This window comes from Melospiza melodia, chromosome 12 (assembly GCF_035770615.1).
Source record: "Melospiza melodia melodia isolate bMelMel2 chromosome 12, bMelMel2.pri, whole genome shotgun sequence".
In the NCBI taxonomy this organism is placed as follows: Eukaryota; Metazoa; Chordata; class Aves; order Passeriformes; family Passerellidae; genus Melospiza; species Melospiza melodia.
Genome location: NC_086205.1, coordinates 19,118,848 through 19,137,801, shown reverse-complemented (window position 1 = coordinate 19,137,801; position 18,954 = coordinate 19,118,848). Strand labels below are relative to the sequence as shown.

General features: G+C 42.3%; 1 protein-coding gene across 3 annotated transcripts in view; it reads right to left on the bottom strand.

Moving 5' to 3' along the window:
• ARMC9 (armadillo repeat containing 9) overlaps positions 1-15,770 on the bottom strand; it is a 56,912-nt gene extending 41,142 nt beyond the window's left edge. For 2 of the 3 annotated variants that reach the window (XM_063167104.1, XM_063167106.1), the window contains exons 1-9: positions 15,714-15,732; positions 15,071-15,158; positions 14,436-14,555; positions 13,784-13,954; positions 12,613-12,768; positions 10,866-10,958; positions 10,211-10,235; positions 5,337-5,494; positions 3,413-3,511 (exon numbers count right to left, since the gene is read on the bottom strand). In XM_063167104.1, coding sequence (XP_063023174.1) covers positions 3,413-3,511; positions 5,337-5,494; positions 10,211-10,235; positions 10,866-10,958; positions 12,613-12,768; positions 13,784-13,954; positions 14,436-14,555; positions 15,071-15,121 — 873 coding nt within the window. In that variant the 5' untranslated portion in view covers positions 15,122-15,158; positions 15,714-15,732. Of the gene's footprint in view, positions 1-3,412; positions 3,512-5,336; positions 5,495-10,210; positions 10,236-10,865; positions 10,959-12,612; positions 12,769-13,783; positions 13,955-14,435; positions 14,556-15,070; positions 15,159-15,713 lie in introns of all 3 variants that reach the window. The other variant, XM_063167105.1, reaches the window with a different exon arrangement.
• Between the last annotated feature and the right edge of the window lie 3,184 nt (positions 15,771-18,954).

The following is an 18,954-nucleotide window of genomic DNA, read 5'->3' as shown; positions in this document are numbered from 1 at the left end:
GTCACAGAGCAGGCAAGAGACATGGAGCTGCTCTGCAAAAGAATGAGATCCAATCCAGCTCACCAGAGAACACAGAGCTGACACTAGAAGCCCTTGCTAAGTAAGATTTCAGGGCATGATTACAATGGAAAACTCTTTTGGCTGTCATTGCCTCAGGTCTTAAAGCCAGCTCAGTAAGACTTGCCTCTGGGATTTTTCTCCTGATCCAAATTTCTTCCAGTTTGAAAGGCCAGGCCTTCAGCCATGGGAGAGGGCAGGCCAGGAATGATGTTTGCACATCAACAACTGCTACAGGTCACCTTTATTGTAATTTCAAAGCCTGACACCTCACAGCTTTCTACTACACAATATGACTTTCTCCAACATTAAAAGTTGAGCAATGTACTGGGAACAAAATCAACTCTGCATACAAATAATGCTACCTAGGATATAATCCAAGGTATACTCCTTAATTTCCTTGGACAATACTTCATTTTGGTTACAGTACTAATATAATCCTCCTTCCCAGTGTAACTAAAAACTACCAGTGTAGCTGATTTAACAAAATATACTCTAAAGCTCAAGTACAATTCTCAGAGAATGATGCAGTTTTAGCATTTTCTGCTCTCAGAACCTGACCCAAAACCTGGACTGCCCCCTGAGTTGCATCAGTACAACTGGCTGTGAACTCAACCACCTCCTCTTTCCAAACTATGTAATGCATCACTCACACCCTAAATAACAGTGGTGAAAATTTAAGGCTGCATGACAGTACAAAAAAAAAAAAAAAAGTAATTTCCTTGCTAATGATTCCTTTTTTCTGCTCATTTATATAAAGATATTGATCCAGCAGAACCAAATGTATATCACGGCCTTGTCCTGACATTTGTGAAGTCAGTGGCACAGGATCATCCTGAACACTCAAGGTGAAGTGGGGGGAAAAAACCTAACAACCAACAAACCACCATATTTAATGCCTGATAAATCTCTTTAGACAATGACTGTTTTTTAAGCTTCTCACTCATCTCTCCTACAGAATGAGGTAAAATGATGGTAAGGTAAGGATGAACAAAATAGCTGCCCCTCTGCTAGTCTCTTCTCTCTGTAATTATGCAGCTGGCTGCCCCTTACAGCAGGAGGTTTCTGAAATGGAGTAGCTGGAAAGACCACACTCTAGTGCCTCCAAGTAGTTATGGGCAAAAAGTGAATGAATCTTGCAACACAAATCCAGCACAGATGCTGTGAACTCGTGCTGCTACTTAGTCTGGGTCACGGTGCCTCCAGCTTTATTCCAAAACTTATGCAAAAACCTGAAACCACTTAAGGGTAGAACAATAACATCTGAGTGTATAACAATGAAGTACTTGAATCCTTGAAGAAAAAGTAATGGCATGCCTGAGTGGCCTAGTGGCAAATAGTCAGAATTTTAGTTCATCTCATCTGGCTTCCTGTATCAACAAAGCCAGGGAGTGGTCAGAAATATTCTGGGATGAGAAAAGAATCTCATTTTTCCTTTCATAAGAAAATATCTATTTTTTCTTCTAACATTTATTTGTGTTTCTACATGTTTGCTATTAATATAAAACCAGAACCCTTTACATGGGAAATAAACAAGAAAATATGATCAAGAGGGGACAAAAAGATAAGATGAGGAAACTTGATTATGATGCAGTTAATGTCTATTTGCAAAGACTGTAATTAGCCCTCCAAAACTTGGCTAATGCCTCAGAGAGCCTCTGTGGATCTGCTTATAGAAACAACATGAGAGTTCAACCACAGTAGCTGCTAGAAGCTCAATGTCAAGGCGTGACCTAAACCAGTCTAGAAACCCTTAATCTAAACAGTCTCAGGGCTATAATTGGACTGGTCCTTCACTAGAGAGCTTGGCTCTCACAGCACCTACCTCAAACAGTGTGGATAAATGAGCCACAAAGTCACACAGAAATAGTTCTGCTAGCAAAGCCTAGTAAAAAATAGATATAACTGTGCCAGGAAAACACAGCTTTGCTCAGGTTAACCTAGTTAAGGGAGACAAAAATGTACTTCCAGCAGGGAAAAAAAAATTCACCACCAACATATCCTCTTTCTCTAACCTATCTGCATCGGTGGAGACTGTGTCAAAGTGGCCATAGTGCCATAAGTCTAATGGTAAAGGTGCTTTTGGAGCAGAAATGCTTTTAGAGACACTTTTAGGGAAGCAGAAATCAGAACCTTGCTTAACAATGACACTTCCCTCTGCCCCTTTCCTAAAAGGGTTCAAGAGACTGGAGGATCAATGTATGATAAAAAGAATAGAAAAAATAAGCAAAACCCTGGGTAAATGGAGCACCTTGAAAGCACAGGAGAAAAAGAGAAGTCTTGATGCAAGCAGAGAGCAGGAGCAGAGAGAAGAGGGCACATGGCTGTACAGAATGGGTGATCTCAGTACAGGGAAGAGAAACACACACAACCTCAACATCAGATGGCAACAATACAGAAGACTACTGAGGTACCTAAAGCATTATCTCAAAAAGTCACTGTCAAAGAAAGAGCAAAGACATCTGAAAGTTGTTGGTTAGAAGAAAGATGGGGTGGGAAGAGGGACATTACAGAATGGGAGATAAGCTATGGATATGATATCAATCTGAAGAGAGGGGAGCAGCAGACAGCACCTAATACTGAGGTAACAGACAAACAGATGCTGGCTCCTTCCTGAAACCCTGAAATAGCAGCTTTTGGAGGCTGCATAAGAGTGCACCTCCTAAACTCACGGCAGGTCAGAGAAAGGAGTTCTGACCATTAACAGGAAAGTGAGGGCATTTAGATCAGCCTGAAGAGCAATGAGGAATAATACTTATCTCTGAAAATACTAGCATGTAGAAAAGGAAGCATTTATACCATCTCCTTATCTCTCTGTAGCAAATTTTCAAGAAGAACAAAATGTACCCATACTATCATTGTTACTAAAGACCTTGGCTAGAATAAGAAGCAGGAATTTTATTTTCTTCTGCTTTTCCTTTGACACTTCACTAAGTTCTCCTGCTACAAAGTTAAGTACACATGAATGCCTGCCATGGCAAAAACAATAAGAACAGTTCATGATTTTGGCTTGTCTTTGTAGAACAGTAGTATACAATATTTTCTTAGTAAAACATTTTGATGCACTTTTATGATTATTGTTTATTTAAAGCATTTTGTTAGCATTTTAACAGACACAAATTTTACTGTCCTCACAATAACAGAATTAACCATACTTACACAGCTATAACTACACAATCAGGTCATTGACCAGCATCTGAGATCAACAAAACAATGTATTGCCATATTTTTATACAAGCTTGAACATATTATGTTTTGTCTTTCCCACTACTGAACATTTATTGTTCTATACGTCGCTTAAGTAGTATTGTCATTTTAGACAGTTACTGTAAAAATCCCAAACATTTATACTTACAGTTCCAGGCCTTGTGAAGTCAATGTTGTGTGTTACAGATTGTTTCAAATGATTGCTAAACAAGCAAGCACAAACATTTTGAATATATTCTGGTGTAATCTAAAAATTAGGAAACAAAATGAGAACAGGATTACATAAAACTTACACTCTCTACCAGACAAGTGTTTCTATATTAAAGGCTGTTTGTTTGGGTTTTTTTTAAAAGTAAGAAATCACACACCTGAGGCTCATTGACACAAGCACAAGGTATATACTGCAACTACCATTCTGTACAGAAATTTAAAAACTGTAAATTCTCTTTATCTGGGAATGGTTATACTATTCACAAAACTAGTGCTAAACACTTTCAGAGGGTCTAGGAGAAAACCAGATTTTTTCACACCTCTTTTTGCATACAGATTTTTGTGAATCAAAAGGTTCAAAATCAAATCAATTTTAAAAAATGAAGCAGTTTTGAGCTTGAAACAACGCTGACATGTTGTTTACCTAAGGAGTAGAACTTGACCAACTGTCTTGTAGAGCATAGAGAATAAATATGAATTACACAGTACAGAACTTTATTTTTCAATGTAAAACATCTCAGTGGGTTTAGTGGTTTTGTTTTGGGAAATCTACAGTTCAACAGAACAGCTTAATTTTAGGAGAGTTAATACCTTCCCCAAAAGAGAGATGAGAGGACCGAGATTATAGAAATTCAACTGGGGACACTTCCCAGACATTCAGCAGGACAATGAACCCCTTCAAATTCAGAACGCTGTAAGTTCAATATCACTTTATTCAGTACCCAGCTGCACCTTGGATTCAGAACTGCCAGAATCCAGGATCCCTAACGGAAGGGCACCCTCAGCTGGACACAGCTGGGAAGCACCAAAGGAGTGCCCCACTCAAGGCTCACAAAGGGAACTGAACAACATCCGCGACAGAAGAGAGCCAGCGTCCGGCTCCCGGCCACGGAGGAGAACTGGATATCGCTGGAGGACACGGAGGTGTAAATGGGAGGCCGCAAATGAATGACTGTGATTTTATTGTTGAGCAGATACCTTCCCTAATCTGCTGTAAAGCATAATCCACCCAAAAGCAAATTCTTCCCGGCAGTAATAGCAGCAGTGATCCCAGAGCAGAGTAACAAACCATATGGTGTTCATGCTGATGACAGCAGGAAGGTACATATTGACTTTTCAGCAGGCTGCCCAGGAAATGCTAGGTCATTCTCCCTGCTAACAATTCATAGTTCCTTTAAAAGCACCTAGAGGCCACTAACATCTGCCATAAGAACAACCTTCAGGTTACATAGAACTCATGCTTCCAGAGGAGCACAACACTTGAAAAAGACAATCAACTTCACACAAAAAATACTCCTAAGAAAGTTGTACCTTCTCCACTTACATACATGTGGCTCATTCCACATGATGAATAACTCATTCACTCCTATCTCCCTGTTCCCTTTATCAATTAAACTAACAAGTCCAGTTTAGCAGAACAGAGAGCAAATCTTTTCCTCACCAAAATTTTGGATAAGAAGATTGTTTCCACTACCATGGAATTTAAAACAGACCTGACTGAAATTTTAAATACACAACAATTGCTGATGGGCTGGACTGCAATAAGTAATCACCAAAATGCCCTTCAATAACTGCTGCTGCCAAAGCTCAAAAGGGGCCTTGCACAAGAGATCTGAGATGTCTTGTGAGATGGTGATAATTTTTTCAAGATTTCTAAGCCAGCACAATTCAACCCACTTTTTGCATTTTTTTCATCCTCCTTCACCAGGGCAATGAGAGAACAGGTCACCCAAAGTGCTGTGCTTCATTAGTAAAGGGCCACAGCTCTAACAGAAATGCTCATAACTATGAAGCTTAATCCACCCTTTGATCTCCATTTTCTGGGGGTGTGGAATCAAGTGCACATCTGGGTCATCTCTTACCATCTTGCCAGTGACTGTGGCCTCCAAAGAATCCACCAGCTCTGCAGTGACTTCAAGGAGACCACGGTAGTCCATCTGCAACTTGCGCAGTCGTTTCAGGTTGGTCATGTACCTGTGCTCACGCTTCACTAACTGCTGATGAAGGTGTTGCATCATTTCTGTCAAGACAATAATAAAGAAAGAAATAGCATCACCTATTCAAACAAAAGGACAAAAGAACCCACAAGCCTTTTTACTGCTCTGAAGGGACAACCTCAATTTCTGAGGTGTGGAATTTGCCTACAAGGATAATTTCATGCCTCTAGCAAGATTCCATTTCATTGGAACACCTACCAGTATTTATTAAGCCTTAATTGCCCAAAGAACCAACTGCTTCACAGTTACAGTAGCAACACAACTATAAGGCAGTAAACATCACTGAACACATTTGTGAAGAGGATGATCCATTACTCAGTGGTTAATGGTAAACTCTATAGCTTATTTTTAATATCCTAAGTTTCTGAAAATTTGTGAAGAGGATGATCCATTACTCAGTGGTTAATGGTAAACTCTATAGCTTATTTTTAATATCCTAAGTTTCTGAAAATTTGTTTTTCATTTCTATCTGAATAATAAAAAAGTTACATTTCTGATACACTTTGTTCCTTCGGGTTCAATTCCCTTCGAGACAAAAGCAAACTGAGTACCAGAATGTGTGTACTCCACCCCAGTCTCAGACCTAGCCAAGCCAGTGTTCTGCATGGAACTGGGCACTGAATCTGGAGCTGCAGTCCACAGTGCAGATTTCTGTGACCAGACAAAACCATGAAGGAGGCACAATAATTCTGTTGTTACAGCTGATGCTGTGTATTTTGCTAGAACATTATGTTTTAAATTAGTTTGCTGACAAGCCAGCACTGCTTTAGTGCTGTGAAAGTGGCATTGGGCCCATCTGCAAACAGATACAATATTTACCATAGGAGGTTTTGTTAAACAGTGGGAAGGAACCAGCTTGACTGTGGAGTTTCAGACAAAAGTGGGATTCCCTCTCACAGACTGAGAATCTTTCTGGGTTTAAGTGAACTGTTCTAAACAGCCCAATATGACACAGTTTATCTCACTGATGAACAATAAGCCACAGATCCTGTTCAAATCCAGCAAAATGTACTTAAAAAACTCCCAGACCAATTAAAAAAACACCACTAGAACAGTAACATTAAGCAATCCTGCTAAGCTTTTTACAATTCTGGAAGCTGTTACACTAATCTCAATTTCAATCAATATTAACTCAAAAATTAGTAGAGTTAAGATGACTTCCAAAGACAACCAAATTATTCAGCCTTGATGATAATAATTCAACTTTGATTTTGTTTTTATTTCACAGCCATTACTGTTAAACTGCTACCACAGCTTTGTATGATACAGCTTCAAAACAAGAACATTTTCTAAACTAAAAAAAGATTCTGAGAGCAACCACTGCACAAAACTAGCTACTCCAGCACTTTATTCTGTTGCCTAGATGAGCAAATGGGAATATATTTTTATTTAACTGTGACATAACACATTCAATTCGTAAATTTCCAATGGACGTATCTAGAGCATGACTTTCACTCAGAGGAAAGTTGGAAGCACCAAATCACAAAGCATAAACCTTCTAAGAGGTTGCTTACTTTTCATAGCCCAGTGGGTAAAATTTCCAGTGATGAAAATATGTGTTCCAACTTCAGTCAGCAGGAAAAAACTACATAACCAAAACTCAATGCAGCTCATGAACACTAGTCTTGGAAATTCAGAAATAGGGTCCAATTTTACCTCTTGGCTGTTAAATGCAGGGATTGTCAATAATAAACTGAGAAAAGGGTGTCAGAAAGGAATCACAAAGTCTTGGCATCTCTTGCAATTTTGTATCACTATCTTCTCACACATAAGTAATTTAACTGAAAAGGGGAAAGCCTTTCATGACAGCTTCTCCTGCTGAAGATCAGGAAGCTCTCATCACTGTACAGCAGCAAGAAGCTGTTCCAAGTTCAGACAGCTGCTGGAAGAGCTGGTCCTGTGCTGCCTCATTCCCTCATTGCACTCTTGCCATATCCCTCTAACAGCATTCATTTAGACAAATCAGGGAGCTACCAGCTAAAAATTAGTATTAAATTCCTTGTTTAAAATGTTAAATCATTACCATTCCAGTCCAGATTTGGTAAAAGAAAACGGTACCTTTCAGAGGCATTTCAGCTGACATTTATGTCATCTTGCAGCAGTGATCCAACTGCACCATTACAGGAATCAGAGTAACACTGTGGCTTCTCTCTTTCCCAGACACAACTCCCAGCACTGACAAATGCTTTGTACATATGATAAGCTTATCAAGGAGAAAAAAAAAGCTCTGGACCAAACACCTACTGGAAACATTATTCATATGTCGATGAAAAGAGGGGAAAATACAGCACAGAAGACTTAACTTCCTGGTGTTGGAAGATACAAGGTACAGTAAAGCTTGTGACTCTGCCAAATGAAGATGCTGGCACTGGGTATCATCTTTACTGCATGTTTCTACCAGAATTCTTGCCTCTCATGTGTGTAATTGTCAAGTCTTCTAACTCCTGTTCCTACAAGCAGCCAAGAGTTACACATATGCACTTAATTCCCTGATAACCTTTTCTCTCTAAGTGAGAGATTCCTTTACACTTACCTACACTGAAACACTTGTTTCCTGAACTTGTGCTTGCTCTGTCTCTTTCTGTCTAATCTCAGCCCACCTTCACATACTTGTCCAGAAGCACTGACTCCAGCCAGCTGAGTTACTGCACAAAGCAGAGCTCTGAGCAGAGGAGCTGCAGGTCTCAGGAGCTGCTGTTGGACACTGAATCTTGCTCTCAGGACAAGCAGGAGTCTCCTTCTTGCTTAAAAATTACTACCCATACTCTAAACTGACATTTTTCCACATCAATAGTCAGGCTTTAGCAAATCCTCACAGACAGGTAGGTCACACTCCACCTTCTCTAGTGTAGGAGCCTGACACACTTCCACCACTCTCCCCCTACCCAAAACAGTGGAAGAGTGGCTGTGAACTCATCCATAGGTTTGTAATGAGGAGTGAAGGGAACTGCAGCTGAACACACTCCCAAATACCTCATCCCCTCAGTTCCTGTTAGCAGAGAGGCCACAAAGAAGGTCTGAAGCTCTCTGTGCAAGATGCCAACCATTCTGCAATTTTTTCCTTTCCAGCCAAACTGAAAACATATGGGAGAACTGTAAGTTAAGAACAACTGCCACCCAAATAGCTTTGGAAGTCATACAGGAACTGAAATTTTTTGCAAATGGGTAAGAAGCCAGGTAAAGGCTGGTAAAGGCCAGGTAAAGTTTACTGTAGCAGGTAAAGCAGGCAAGGTAAACACTATGAACACTTCAGGCCACCCTCAAAAGCATTTACACCACCCCACCCAAACTTGAAGTATTTCAGCATGTCAGACTGACGACTGGCAACTATTTAAAAAAGGTGTTTTCAGGATTCTGCCATACTGTTCTTCATTCATGTGTTGCCTATAGATTTCCTTTGCATTTCCCCTTTACTGATAAAGTAAATATTCTCCAGCAGCGAGTAAGTGCTGTGGATCCCATGTGATGTGAGCAGGATACTGCAAAAATAACCTCTTGGATAGAAAACCTTCATATAAGACAGCCCTCAAGCAACCTTTATGAAAAATCCAGAGTGACTCAACCTCCAAGGCACATAACAGATCTGCAAATTCAGGCTAACCTGCATGAATTGAATTCCATGACAGTCCCTGCACAAAGCACAGAACCTGCCCAAATTAAAACTAATTAGGGCCCAAATAAGTCAGGTACAATTGGGTAGTTATTTCTTTTTAATAAGAACATGGGATTATTGCCTTCAGGAAAGTCCTCCACAAGGAAGAAGTGTAACTTCTGGAAAATAAAAATCCAAGAGACCTTTCTATTATTCAGTGAAAGTCTAATGCATAAAACAAAGCACAAAACAACAAAGAAAACACATGGAACTCACACTGGGAGAATACCTAACTTTCTGCCTAATTCAATCTACAAAAAGTAAATCTTCAGAATAAACCTACAGATAAAATAACTCAAGAGGAAAAGTAGTTTTAAGAGTCCAACTGGTCTCATATAAATCCCTAACTAGAAAGTATATAGCAGAAAGTGAAAAAAATCAATGAAAGGTAGTTGGAAATCCTAAATTCTGTTTATTGAACTGATTTTTGAAAGGCACATGTTTCGAGTGTTACCACCATCTAACAGGATTCTGAGCTGAAATTATTATTTCTAAAGGACCACAAGTCACACACACACATTAATGTGTGTACAAGCAGCTCACCTCAAAATGCAACACGTCAGCCAATCACATTTAAATGAACACATTCTTATTCAGGATATACTAATATGCACTATTTTAGGAGGTGCTATTTAAACAAAATGAGTAAATAGGAACAAAAATCAACTTTGTCTAAGATCATCAGACAGTCATCAAAATAGCTGAATGAGACATAAAACCTGGAAGCAAGGGAAAGGAATCTGAGGCAACTTACCTTCATCAGAACTAGAAAAGGAAAGCTGGTATGCACTTTGTATGGAGTTCTCCACTTGTTTTTACCATGTTTCAGAACAGAATAGATGTTTAATACAAATCCCACTACTAGGTCCTTTCCCATTTCTAGTCCATACTTATTGATACTTATTGACTGCTTGAACCTTACTGAGCTTGGAAAGCTACAAATAGCCATCATTAAAGCTGGGACCTGGACTTCCAAGGACTTTCTGCTATGCATCACTGGTTTCCCCACCCCTGCAGGTAAATCTCCCACTACCTTCACAGCCCCTAACAATTTTACAGAACATCCTTACCACAGCCCAGTATTTACCTTTGTTGCACTGTCCACTCTCCTTCTGTTGCACGAGTAAAAGCAGATCAGGAAAATGTGCACCTTTTTCAGTGTTTGTTCTAGAAACTCAGAATGAGAACCTCAACCAAGCCAGGTATTCCTACTATCCCAGCAAACTGGAAGTGCCTGATGCTCTACAGAATACATAAATCAACAATAAATACATAAAATCTCATAAGTGCACAACTGCAATGTTGCTTGGGGACTTGAGATCTTTCACTGACCTATGAGTGATGAAATAATTTCCCCTGGATAATTTGCTCCAAATAAAAGCCCTGGAAAACTTTCAGCTAGTCTCTGAAATAGCTAATTTAAAAGACTAACAGCTTTAGAAATGCTAAGGAAGAAGTCAGGTCAGGTTGGTGCCTTTGGGTATCCTGTATTTATACACAGAAACAAAGAATGATCACATAATAAGCGTGGAGGTTCATATGGATCTGGACATGGTCTTTATATGACCTTTTCAAAAGTTTGTTTTTGAATGTGGAATATAAACATTTCCTGTCATAAAAACACTGAACTGCAATGTTACTGCAATTCTGCAATAAATCTTATCAGCACACTCTTGCAATAAATTATACTGTCTCTTTACAGTATTTCTAATTATCTGCAAAGTGTGTTCTCAGAAGGATACAAATATAGTGAGAAGCCGAGGAGTCTGTCTGGCTTTGAGAGCCTGAGACAGGAACGTTTCCAATCTTGTCCTTAAATCCAGTGTCCAAGAATCCTTGAAAAGAAAAACAAAGAATGACAGTTGTTCACCAAATATGTACACTCTGCAGAAAGTACTGCTTGAATCACAGCAACTTCCCACAAGGCAAAACAAGGCAGCCATCACGGGATTTAAAAGATTTTCCCTTCACTGTTACTGATGTGAATGTGTTTGCTCAGTCCCCATGAAAGCATACAGAAGCCAGAGGGGAGTTCAGATATTATTATTAAGAACTCTTATTCCTAAATAAGAGTTCTAGAAACACAATGTATCTTTATTTAAAGTACAAAACTGTCACATAGTGTTGGTGGCTTATATACATACACAACAACTGCCCTGAACTGCCCTGAAAGTAAAAGCACCTTTAAAGAACAAGCAACTTGAGAAAAGGATAAAAAAATATTTTCACATGTATTGAATAGAGTACAAAATTCGTAATTTTGCACTGCTCAGCTTTCATTCTTTGCTCCTAACAAGATCTGGGAATTGTAAGTTTTGTCAATAACTACTGCAAGCATCATGACATGACACTGGTGGGTACTAAGTGTTTCAAAAATAAGGATTTGGAGAAAAACAGCCAATGCAGAAAAAATAGACCAGCAGAACAGACTCAGAGCACTAACTGGAATGCTGTCCTCTGCCTGACGTAGTGTCTCATACTGACAAGGAAATAACAGTTAAGGGAAAAAGTCAAACTGCACCTAGGAATCCACCAAATACTCATGCCTTCTATTTCAAGCTTCAGTGAAGCTGGTTTCTGCTTGAGGAAAAGCCGCCAATGAAAAAACTTGTCGTCCAACAAGTACCAGGAGCTCCCTAAATTTACTGCTGTATATATATGTTGTAAGCTGTTCTCACAGCTCAGATTTGCCCTTATTTCACCATGCTGGAGAGTGTACAGAATTTACTTGCTGCATTTACCAACCCAGTATCCAGACAGTGGTGTACCACAGGACACTGTATATTACCAAAGGAACCTTGTCTCCTGCAGAGAGGAGTGCATATGATTTTTCAAGATGTATTACACAAACTATCAGGAACTCCAGCTATATAAAGCATCAGATGCCTGAGAAAAATATATGCCATAAGAACTCTGCTTTGTAAACTAGTGACTCACGGCTGCTCTTTCTCAAACATAAAACAATCTGTGTTTCAACACTAACATGGAATGAGTTGAACAATTCCCACAAGAAAATATGAGTGAGTGTGGACTAAGAGCTTGGGCCCTGGGTTACTCAGAATAAACCTGAGGATCTCATCTTAGATAACACATTTTTAAAAAATGCTCCTAAGTACAATTAAAAAAGAGTAGTCATATTCCATCTCTGAGGTCAACCATCTATCTCATTATTTATAGCTAGTCCCAAAGGAAAATGGCAGGATATGCCTTTTTTTGGTGTTAAACTGGAGCTCCTCAACAGCTGGTACATCCAAAGTCAGCCCTAGGGCAAGTATCACTTAAGCTTTGATTTGGTATCAAAAGCAGGGTGGCAGCAATGCAGGCTGAAGACATCTCCTGGCACCAGAGTGGCTGCCCACAGCTGCTCAGCCAGGGAAGCATTCAGAGCAAGTAACTCTAAAAAATACCAAAACATGCTTTACAAACAAATTTGTGTAGGTATGTCAGTGTAAGTCACCACAAAACCATCTCTGCCACACAGATACTTACCTGGAAAAGTTCTTTAAAGGAAGGATGTACCATGGGGTTTGGAACAAATGGCAAAGCATAGAAGGGAAGAAACTCTGTAGTCTGGCTCAGTGCAGCTCCTTTTGTTTCCAGGTATGCCTTGAAATAAGAAATCCTTTCATCAAGTTCAGCTTTGTCCTAGGAAATAAAGCAGCATTTTTAATTTAGAAAACTACCATTCTAAATGAACTGTAAAGCTGGCAAATTAAAGAAGAGACCCAAGTATATTAATACCAAATTTGAAATTCCAGTATATTTGTTATCTAAAAATCAGTATTTATTTAACTAGAGAACATACTGCATGCTTTCACCAGTCATAAAGGAAAATGTAAATTAATGCTGTTGTTTCTCTCATCCAGGTCCAAAGAAAGAAGAGACATACAATTGCTTTTTGCATGTAAATTATTCCTGTTCACTTCAGGCTAGACTTTTAAAGAAAAATGTCATTGCTACACTCAGGACAGAGAGAAAACATACTTTAGAGATGCTTTATTTCAGTGGTAAGTGCAGAAACAAAAAAATCCACTTGCACAGCAGTGGGAAGTGGAGCTGGCACACAGAACAGAACAAAAGCTCCTTAGAGGCTGGAAAACAGACTGCAGGCATCCAAATACTCCTGTAACAGCTGACAGGTGAAGGCCAGGAGCTATTAAGCCCTGGCTGATCTGGCTGAATCCAGGCTACTTAAATGTCTCTTCATCATAAAAGCCCCATGTAACAGAGATTTTGCTTTATAACATCTTGGGATTTGTATTTCTCAGCATAATATATTGAGCTGGTCAAAACTGAGCTTTGCCATTTAATCAGAAATTATTGTATTTCAACTCACAGTTCCATTCCAAACTCCAAGCAAAATAAATGTTTTAAGAATCTGTTATGATCTACAATTACAAGTGTGAAAGTATTGCCATTTTGGTATTTTCTGAGTTGAAATACTTCAGGAACTTTGGGATAAGGACAGCTCCAACTTCCATCTCTGTACTCCACAATACAAAGGATCTGGCTGAACTAAAATGCAGACTATGGCCAAAACTGGATACATATTCTAGGAATAATTCTTAGAAAATATCCCATCCTCATCCACACTAAAGACAAATAAACGAAGGAAAACAAACAACAGCAAACAGAGGTTTGAATTGTGAACTAAACTTACAGGCTTTCCCATAGTTTGTTTCAAGAGGAAGGTGGCAAAGTAGATGTGGAGATAAAACTCCAGGTTCTGAGCAGCTGGATCACTGTCATGGAGTGAAGACAAAATATGCTCCTCCCAGAGCTGGAAGAAAACTTTCTGATCACCATCTTCAAATGCTGTAAGCATTTCTTCCTGTGAAAGGAAAAAGCATCAAATGAAAATCCAAACACAGAAAAGCCACATATTCCTAGCACCAGGTTAGAGAATGAAGAGTTCCAGTGCCATCTGAACACTTCCAATTAAAAGTTTTATTCACAAATGTCCCACCTTTCAATGACCACCCAAATATTCTTTCTTCACTTATCTTTAGTAACTCTGAGAGCCTGAATCAACCATCAATACAAGAAGTAAAGCCCATATATTCAAGCATATCAGTAAAAACTTAAAGTAGTGTAAATCAAAACTAGTGCCTTGAGTTCAAAATGACTGCAGTTGTGAAAAAAAATAACCCCAACCCAAAACTTGAGGGTTCTTGTGCTGGAAGAAGACTAACAGGAGATTTCTTCAAATAATCAAGAATCTGTTCAGACAATTCACCATTGTAATAACTCACAGGGTGGATAGAGACCTCAGTTTTCATTCTTACTCAAAGTAAGTGCAAATGATGTATTACCTGAACAGGCAATGAATCTTCTGAGGAAACATTTGCTGGTTTAGGCAGTGGCTTCCCTTTTATTTTACATTCCTTTTTAAATACTTTCACTGTTTCTTGAAATCCGGCAAAATCCAAGTACTGCAAGATAAAAACATAGAGGAACAACATTTGTTAGATGATTATTGCTTCAGTAAATGATTAATCCTTTTTTAAGTGATTAATGCTTCAATGAATGGCCCGTGAAATGCCAAAGTTTCTCTGCAGGATGGTTCACAAATGCCAAAGACTGCAAAGTGATAAACCAAGAACTGATACTTCATGGCAGGAAAACACCATCTCTCAATTTCCTCCTGCATCCTAGAGACAACTGAAACACCATCTCTCAAAGAATGATGTCTCTTGGTTTAGCCAGTAATTTCATTCAACCAAAGAAGAAAATTTATTGCTGCATTTAATGGACATTGAGCCTTTTGAACTGACAGGGCATGACAGAAGTCAGCACAATTTCAGAGTGTAGCAACACTCAGCCAGATAAATAGCTCCAGAATTTAGGCCTCAATTACAATGCCTGGCTCTGAATGCAAACACTGAGAAATCTTGCATTGCAAGAATCATTAAAAAAAAAAGGAAAGAAATAAAGAGAGAAAACCAACCTCTTTCACTAGTCCAAGTAACTCGGCCTCATATGCTAAAACATCACCCATTGCTAATGGCTGCTGCTACTTCTCATCGCTGATAAAGCTGGAAAACGGCAAAGAAAGGGTGTTAGTGCAGAGCACAGGGCTCACACAGCGCAGCCCATCAGCCACGGCACCTCCAGAGGGCATGAGGAGAGACACAGACAGACAGACAGAGACACAGACAGACAGACATACACAGGAGCCCACGGTCAACCTGCCCCACTCTCACCTGCACCACATCCCACTGCCTCCCATACTCCGTGTCCCAGCCCCTCCTGCACCACATTCTGCCTTGCCCCAGTCCCACCCCAATCCACCCTGTCCCTCAACTTCCCCTGCCACAATCCTCCCTATCCCCCACTCCCACCCGCCCATTCCCACGTGTCCAATTACTCCCTCTCCTCCATTCCTCCCTGTTCCCCATTCCCCCTGTCCCCCATTCCCACGTGTCCCATTCCCCCCGTCCCCCATTCCCACGTGTCCCATTCCCCCCGTCCCTCATTCCCACGTGTCCCATTCCCCCCGTTCCTCATTCCTACGTGTCCAATCCCTCTTGTCCCCCATTCCCAGGTGTCCCATTCCCCCTGTCCCCCATTCCCCCGTCCCGCATTCCCACCTGTCCCAATCTCACCTCAGCCGCCGCCGGTGTCGCCCCGGCAACCGCGGCCCCGCCCCCGCGCCGCGTCCCGCGCACGTGACCGCTCTCAGCCAATCGCCACCCGGGACTGGCGCGTCACGCGGCGGGGGCGTGCCCGCGGCGGTGGAGCGGACAGCGCCCCCCGTGGCGCGGCGGCGGAGCTGCAGCGGCGGCCTGAGGTGGCTGCGGGGGCTCTGGGGGCGGTTCGGGTCTGGAAATGACGAACGGCCTCAACCGGGGCTCTTGTCGCCCCGCTCCGCCTTGGGCCGGGAAAAGCCTTCCCGCTTGGAAGTTTCGTCTGAAGGAGATGTCGGGAGAGGAGGGCGGAGCTTTGCAGAGAGCGAGCGGAACGGGAGGAGGCTGAGCCCGGCTGTGGCGCTGTCTGTCAAGTCCTTGCCTGATGGAAGCCCTGCCAAAGCAAAGAGGAGGATTGGCCAAGCTCCTTATCGAGTCTTTGTGCCTTTTCAATGAACAGTGCTAATGAACTTTTCCCCACTAACATCAGGTTTTACCCACACACATCAGGTAGCTGCGCGCTGTAAGACGGCGTTGTATGATCAGTTAGGTGCTGCTCGGGTGTGAGAGAGCTGCTTTCCAGTCACAGCAAGGCAATCCAGCCCAAAATGGCAGGGGGCTGGGAGAAAGGAAGAGCTAGAGATGCTCCATTAGAAAAAAAGAATATGGACAAAATAGTCTGGGAACTGGTTGCACAGAAACAGCAGGGCAGAGAGCTTCATCATCAGGAGAAACATCCCCAGTCTGGTCTCACTGCCCTCATCACACCAGCATAGCTTTGGTGCTGCCACCGACACAGACCAATGGCCTGCCCAGCCACTCAGGAGGAAACTGCAAAACCTCCAGGCCTGCAAGAGAAGCGAGCATCAGATTTCATCTCTGAAGGAGCCCATGAACTCTGCTGTCCAATGCAGATGTTTCCAGCAAATTCTTTTCAGCTGCTTCTTGTCCACCCTTGAAGCCCAGATTTCATGCTTAAGCTAAAAATAAAAAGGACCTTGATGTGAGGTTAAATTAAACAGAGAATTTGCCCAGCCCTGCAGGAGCTATCTCAGTTCCTCTTCTGGGAGGGCATGGTGGGGAGACAAAAAGTTAATCCATCTTGGTTCTCATTGACACGGAATGGAAAGAAACAATGAAATGGGAGAGCCACCCTAAAACTGAGAACAAAGACACTGCACCAATATTTCAGGCCCTTTTTCCTTCACTCTGAAGGGGAACATTTGTTCATGCTTCATCCCTTACAGGTTATCTTGGGAGGAGCAATGTCCCCATAATTTGTGCTGACAATTAACTTTGCCTGTGCAGCCATTCTTCCCTGGGTCACCAGAGCAGCTATTTATACCCTTGGCCAGGGATGCTGTTGCCACCAAACGACTGTCCTTCCCCTTGGCCAACCCTGCACCAGGCAGCAGGCAGCGAGCCCAGGGTGTCCCCCTAAGCACTCTGCCCTGCTCCCCAGGACCTGCTTCACCTGGACCCTTACTGGGTAGACCCTCCTGTGCCCATTTTCTGCTCATGCTCTGCAAACACAAAGAAAAAAGCCCAGACATACACATTGCTGAACCAAACCCTGTCAGGCAGCAGGGCCCATCAGAATAAGTGCACTGGGCAGAGATGTCTGGGATTATGGTCTTGAGTCACCTCTCTGCCATATGTGGGTGACACTGATTCCCCAGTGGCAAAGACACTGATGGCTCACCTGAGCACCTGCACAGGTATTTCTTCTAAGCAAAACCCAGAGCTTTAGCTGTGCAACCAATGCCAGAAACTGGAGTATAGAGCTCAAAACTAAACTCCAGATCTGGGCTGCTGCCAGCTGGAACATTTGCCCACAGAACAGGATTTCAGAGGCCAAGTCAAGCCAGTTCCAGAGGCTGGGGCAGCATCTCCTCCCAAGACACAGAGCATGGGCCAGGCTAATCCCACAAGTGCTGGAGGAACACATTGAACCGGGTCTGCCCCAGCAGTTTCTTTCCCTGAGGGAGCAAAGACCCTTGCTTCCACATAAAACCACCTGGGCAAAGATCAGCGCCCTTGGCTGAGGGCCTTCAGGCCCATTGGTCCCATCAGAGGTTACAAGCAAACCACGCAAGGCTTTCACAGTTCTGAAATGTTCATGATTACCAGCTCTCCCATCCTGCCACTGCTGCAGGCTCAAGGTGGCCCAGAGCTGGGCTGAAAACCCAACCCATCACCAATGCCAAGAGCAGCAAGCAAGGGAAGAGCCTGGGGCTGGCTGGCATCTGGCAGGGGTGAGGGTGGAGCTGCCAGGATGCAGGAGATAAATGGCCAACATCATCATTATTATCAGCAGTGCCCACCCTTCTCTCTGAAAGACAAGGAGGAAGAGCTTTTCCTGGCCCTGGAAGGGGAAGGAAGGGGAGAGTAAGGGAGGGTGATGGGGAGAGGTGAGAGGATGAGGCCACTGAATGCCTGCAGGGGAGGAACAGCACTGCTGGGGGGCTTGGGGCTCTCAGCCCCCTCCTTGAAGACCTCTTGCATTGGGAGCTTTACCTCCAACATCTCCACCACCACTTCAGTCCCAGCATGGTGCCAAGCAGGGGGCTTGCCCGAGTTAAGGAGTGGAAAAGGGAGGTTAAGGAAATGTCCAGGGCCTCCTGGAGGGACTCTGGGATCTGTCAGAGCAGAATACTTTAGAAGTGATTTAATTTGCACTAGGGTTAATTGAGATGAAACCCATTAGTCAGGAGGGACAGAAGCAGCTTCCTGACACCCCCGCCTCTCCCTCTGGCAAAGTCAGGAGTGTTTAGGTCCAATTAGCCCCTGACAAACAATCAGGGTGGGTCCCTCTGCAGCATCCCCAGACAGGCCCAGGAGAGCAGCACTTCCTCAGCACTAATGAGTCACTGAAACAAATGACATTATTCAAAGCACTGAGCCAGTCCTGCTGTTATTGGCTTTCATCTGCCTGAGAGAAACTGGTCAGACCCCTTAGCATGAGGGCAGGATCCCACAGGGTTCCAGAGCCTTCTCAGAGGTTTTCTAGCACCTTTCCAGAAGATTTCTGGAGATTGACTGGCCATTTCATTGATATTGCTCTAGTCTTTCTGGAGGTTTCCTGTTGTATCTCCAGAACATTCCTAGACTCTTCCTAGAGATTTACTAGAACCCCCTTAGGGTTATATAAGCCTCTTTGTATTGTTTTCAACTCTCACAGGTCGACCATTTCCAAATTTCCCAA